Source organism: Quercus suber, unplaced genomic scaffold (genome assembly GCF_002906115.3).
Source record: "Quercus suber isolate HL8 unplaced genomic scaffold, Cork oak 2.0 scaffold_377, whole genome shotgun sequence".
Classification (NCBI taxonomy): Eukaryota; Viridiplantae; Streptophyta; class Magnoliopsida; order Fagales; family Fagaceae; genus Quercus; species Quercus suber.
This window is the reverse complement of record NW_027069829.1, coordinates 111,647-117,329: the sequence shown is the minus strand read 5'-3', so window position 1 is coordinate 117,329 and position 5,683 is coordinate 111,647. Positions and strand designations below refer to the sequence as shown.

The 5,683-nt window shown below is 31.0% G+C and overlaps 1 protein-coding gene across 1 annotated transcript; it reads right to left on the bottom strand.

The window, feature by feature from the left end:
• Positions 1 to 607: 607 nt before the first annotated feature.
• Positions 608 to 3,260, bottom strand: LOC111993229 (MLP-like protein 28). Its single transcript, XM_024025084.2, has 2 exons — positions 2,976 to 3,260; positions 608 to 1,138 (listed from the first exon to the last, which is right to left on the bottom strand). The coding sequence occupies exons 1-2, from the start codon at positions 3,160 to 3,162 to the stop codon at positions 873 to 875; spliced, it is 453 nt and encodes a 150-aa protein (XP_023880852.2). The 5' UTR covers positions 3,163 to 3,260; the 3' UTR covers positions 608 to 872.
• Positions 3,261 to 5,683: the final 2,423 nt, after the last annotated feature.

Genomic DNA, 5,683 nt, shown 5'->3' with positions numbered 1-5,683 from the left:
AGGTATCCTACTCACCCTTCCCATAAATTTAAAACCCTTTAACTTAAAACTTCAATCCTTCCAAAAATTTTATGGATGAATTTTTCTTCATTCATGACTTAAAGAATAATAAAAGCTCATCCATTTAAACCTAAGCTGAGTCGCAGAAAAGTTTCTCAAAATTTTCAATAACCCAAAACAACATCAAACGTTTCTTTTTTTTTTTGGGATAAACAAATCAGCATCAATCATAATCATGCATACAAAATATAATCCTATTATTTTCCTCACAATTTTCTTAGAAACCAGAAAAATTATCAGCAAACTCTATTAAACTCATTCTTCAAGTAATTTTAACGAAATAGTACTTACAAAATAGCATAACAAATTTCATGCAAAAAATTACGTTATAATGACACAATTTTATTAATCTAAAAGGATAACTAAATTAATAAATAAATAAAACCTCCATTTGGTTGATTTTTTTTTTTTTTTTTGAAAAAAGAATTTGAGTGACTGAATTTTTTGAATTTTCATTTTCACAACTAAAAAGAGTCAAGCGATGATTGAGAAACCATACACTCTAATGATAACACATCATCTTCTCAAAAAAAAAAAAAAAAAGTAATAACACGTCAAACTCTTTTTTTATTTTCTTCTAGGTAAGAGGATTGAGGCTACATTTGACCATGACATGCCTCACACAAGGAGTTGGATGTGCCATTTGACCTACAAGCCTTTGGCAACCACCTTTATTATTTTATTACACAACTTATCTACTTCATTAGAGAGTTCTGATTTCAAAACATAGTTACACACTCAAACAACTTGCTTAAATTCACTGCAAGTCTTATTCTTATATTACACAAGCACTAAGGATTACATCCTTTCTACTATGCCTTCATAATGTGTGCATCAAGATCTTTGGTGATATTAACCATCAGAGTGACATACTTATTTGGAGCTGGCACATCCTCCCTGAGTTTCTCATATTCAATACTCAATTTGGCCAAGCTGCCAGTACCCTTGGGAACAACCTGATAGATGGGCTTAAAGGTCTTGTAATCCTTCATGACATCTCCTTCAATACCAACAAGAGTTACTGACCGGTTTGCATCATCTAATTCAACCTTCTCTTTGAAAACACCGGATTCCCCCTCTATTGTTTCACAAGAAAATAAGCATATCAAATTTCACACATTTCATAAGAATATATAGACATCAAATTCATTAATAATCTACTAATAATTATTAAAAATTTCTTGCACGATATATATTAAAAATTGTTAGTGATTGACCAAACCACTAAGGTGCCGAAGTGTTGATAAACTTTCACAAATTTTGCGAGGTCAATAAAATGTGCGCACTATAATTAACATTCAAACAAAAATAAATAAAATAAAAAGAAAAATAAAAGTTTTTTTCCATTTTCTTTTTGATAAACAATGTTTTTTTTTTCCTTGTCTTATCCAGAATCCCTTTCGTCATATAATACAAAACCTAATTTTATAATATTCAAGGTAGAGAATATTCATTTCATAGTTGAGTAGAAATTGAAGGATTAAATATATGCAAAACAACTTTATAAACAATCAGCTTACTACTAATTTTTCAGTCCTTACTAGCCATTAATGAAATTACAAAATAGTTAAAATTTCTTGTAGTTCAGATATTAAACTATAATGTTCTCATAATTGTGAAGTTCCGTATTGAACAATAGCGTTTCATGACTTATAAATCCTTGAAGACAAAACTAGCTCACAAACATACAAAAATATAGTCAATTTTAAAAAGCTCATGTATGTCTCTTGAATATAGATTTGAGCGAAGAATAAATTACTCCTTTTATATATATTCACTAAATCAATCGTTTAAATATTTTAATTGAGAATTTTTTACAGCATAAAAATATTATAATTCATAAGGATGCTCAATTGTAAAGTTATATTGCTAAAAAAATTTTAAAAAATAAAAGATTAAAAAAAAAAATCCATTAGGTCTTAAATATGCAAACAACAAAAGTGTCTCATAAAACACACTTTTTATCTTCCTTTTTCTTTTTCTTTTTTTTTTTTGGTAAGGGATTTGTTTTTGTTTTGCTAGTAAACATGGAATTTTCTTTGGAAGCGACCACCAGTCACAAATATGGGTTTTTGAATTTTCATGGAGCAAAATCCAATTTTGTAGGGGGGCCAAATAGAATCTTCTTTTACAAAAATATGGCTCCGGTCTCTTACTAGATACTAGTTCTAACCTTAACATCAACAACAATAATAACAATACAAGAATAATTCTATTTTCTTAATAAGGGGTTTGTTCTTATCAAATTTTTCTGTTCAACATCAGTATTCTCACTCTTTTTTCTTTTCTTTTTTTGGTTTGTAAAAGCATTCTTGAATTATCATTTGACTTTTCTTTTAACACACGATCTCTTTTTAAAATAAATAATTATTACTCCAATATATGTGGTAGTACATTTTTCTTTACTTTTCCAACCTCTCTGTTTAGATGCCAAATTCTAACATAAATATCTTAGTTAATGTCAAATCTAACCTAAATACACTTTGTTTTAAGTAACTATACAAATATTATTATGAGACAGGCAAGAGTTATGTGTAATAATCATTCATGTAGACTGTAATTAATATTTATAAAATAAATTGTAGTATATTTAATATATTCATCACCAAATCCGCTGTGTAACTCACGGTTCTTCAACTAGTTATATTAATTAATCAGTTTCACTATTAGTTAATGTAGGACATGATCACTCAGATTTTTTTATTCTTTTTAATGAACATATGTAACCACTCAATTACTTAGTCACTCATGCACTCACCATTATTAGCCTCAGCCCAGCATCATATTACATTACATTGTGCAGTGTAAAAACCATTATTGCATTTTGACAAAAATTTTAAAAATTAAGGAAACGAATGAGCAATTTAGTGTAAAACAAATTTGGAAATAGTACAAGGCTTATACTGCCCTATTACCTGCTGTATATTTCCAGATTTTAACAGAGCCATGAGTCTCCCAATCACCTTCGTGCACGTCAACCCCTTGTATATGGTTAGGAGCGGCGTTGGGAACATGGTAGGCTTGGCTCTTAAAGATGTTGTAGAACTTCTCAGGTGGTGACTTTATTTCTATTTCAGTCCCCACCTTACCCTTCAGAGACATTTTTTTTTTTTCAGTGATAGTTCTCAGAAACAACTTAGCTATACTCAACTAAAATATGGTACAAACTACAAAGCACAGATTAATGAAGATGTCTTGGCTTCCCCTCACTATATATAGAAGTTTAGTGGCAAATTACGTGATTATTTGGATCCAATAATTAAGCACGTCTTTTGCATTCTTTTTCTATTTCCTTTCCAAATTGGGGGCCACTAATGAACAGAAAACCTTTATTTAATTTAGGTGATAACTACGGCAAATAAAGGGCTGGTGGTAGTGTTAAGAGTTTTATAGCTTAATTAGCAACTTTTGGTATTTTCAAAAACCTCCAAAATTCAAGAAACACTTCTCCACACACACACATACACACACACACCAAAAAAAAGAAAAAAAAAAAAGGAAACCAGATTCAAGAAACACGTGCATATATGCTATATATAACTTCATGACACCCAAACTAAGGCAACCCAAATTCTCCCTTGCTTCTTAACTACTCAAATAAATTTAACCTTTTGTAACGATTAACTTATCTAATAGTTACTACTAAATAATTTCTCGGCTAAGAGAACATGCCAAGCTATGAAAAAGAGTTTTTTGGTAGGTTTAGAACTTACATTTATAAGAGTTTCATCTACTCATCTCTTTTTCTTTAATTAGCATTTAAAGAGGGAAAAAAGAAATTTAAAGATCCCCCAGTGGAAAGCTAAAAGTTAAATAAAAGGAAATGATTTTTTTTTCTTCTAAAATTACAGTAGAAAAAGAAGTGGAGTGAGATCCATAATAACTAAAAAAGTAAGAAAAAACATAAAATGAGACTCATAAATAATATCTAGCAATATCTTTAAGACCAAAAACCGTGTGAAAAAATAACTTACTCTCACTGCTATGGAAATTCTTTTTGTGGAGTCCACAAAGAGTAAAATATTTAAGCAAAAATTTTGCTTTTAATCGAAACCCAAATGCACACTTCTTCCCACACTGATTTTGATTTAGATGTTAGCTGCTTAATTTATAAATACTTAAGTTTTGTTTTATGTTTCTTCTTCAAAAAAAAAAAAAAAAAAATTTAGCTGCTTAATTTATAAATACTTAAGTTTTGTTTTAAATTTCTTCTTCAAAAAAAAAAAAAAAAAACGTTTTTATTTTTCTTTTTTGAGGAATTCAGCTATAAATATGAGTCTCCCAACGTTTTTCTTTTCTTTTTTCCAGATAACACACGGAGAGAATAACATTTTGATCATTTTTTTATAGATATTGTTAAATTTATTTAATTTTCATTTGAGCTTACAGTTATACTAAAGATTCTCCAGTTAAACTAACGATCCAAGAACCCAAAACCTACACTGAATCAAAAACTGATCTGAATTAACGTTACGGATTATCTAAATTATCATCAGATCTTGACATACGAGAGCTATAGTATAAGTCTCAAATGAAATTTTTTAGAATTCTCATCTCTCAGTTGATTTGAATTTCACCTCATCCAGATTTTTCAAATTCTAGTTGAAAGCTCGAAAATGTGTGAAAACACAAGAGTTGTTTAGACTCCTTAATTAAAAATTACGGCTCAGTTGATTTTATTCTAACTTAAACAAAATGCAGAATAGAGTAAATGCGAACAAACAAGCAATAAAATTACTCTAAGCCATATTTATCAAATCACAACAATAAAATGAAAGATAAAAGAGTAGAGAAGAAGAATGCAAACACAAGATAATACGCCGATGTGTTATCGAAGAAGCAACCAAAGTACTCGGCGAAAAACCTCTCCGCCACCCTCCAAGCGGTAAATCGATCCACTAGACAATCAATTGGGATACACGAATAACAAGAGACCCTCCAAGCCTAATCTACCCAATGCACATAAGCCCTCCAAGCTCCTACTCCAACAAAGCTTCTCGGAACCGTGTCTTGTCTAGCTCTCCGGATCTCGCAATACGCCTGATTGCATCCATCAAAGCTTGGCTTCTTCCAATGCTTCCCAGCAGCACCAAAGCCTCACTTGACACTCATAATGAGTGTGGTAAGTGTTTGGGCTATCAATCTCTCAATGATTTGGAAATGGAGAGGTAGGAGTTGAGGAAAATCACAATGGATTGTGTAAAGAATTATGGGTATAACAATCTCTCACTCTCAAGGGTTGTGGCTAGGGTTTTCTCTCTGAAAGAACTCCTCAATATCTGTGGGTAATGTGGGTATATATAGTGTGGTTAGGGACAGGGTGTATCAGATATGACAAATTGGCAAAATAGAATATTTCGCGGGTATCTCGCGAGAAGGCCTTATCCACAAGACACTCACGAAACTCAGCTGTCACCATTTGTCATGACTCATCGCATTCCAATCATGTGTTGAGCACATGCTTCACTTCGCGGGAAGGCTTCTCACAAGATACCTGCAAAAACTTCTTTGCTTTTCACTTTACCTTGAGTCTTTACACTCTCTCTCACACACAACCTTTACAAAAAAATCTCATATAAAATACAAGATATATAAGATTGAACATAATTACAATCAAATTTGG

Bases quoted from the DNA above. Each gene is read 5' to 3' on its own strand.
- LOC111993229 (XM_024025084.2), bottom strand. From the start codon at position 3,162: ATGTCTCTGAAGGGTAAGGTGGGGACTGAAATAGAAATAAAGTCACCA. The intron at 1,139-2,975 runs GTAATAGGGCAG...GTGAAACAATAG, and splicing joins AATCTGGAAATATACAGCAG to AGGGGGAATCCGGTGTTTTC.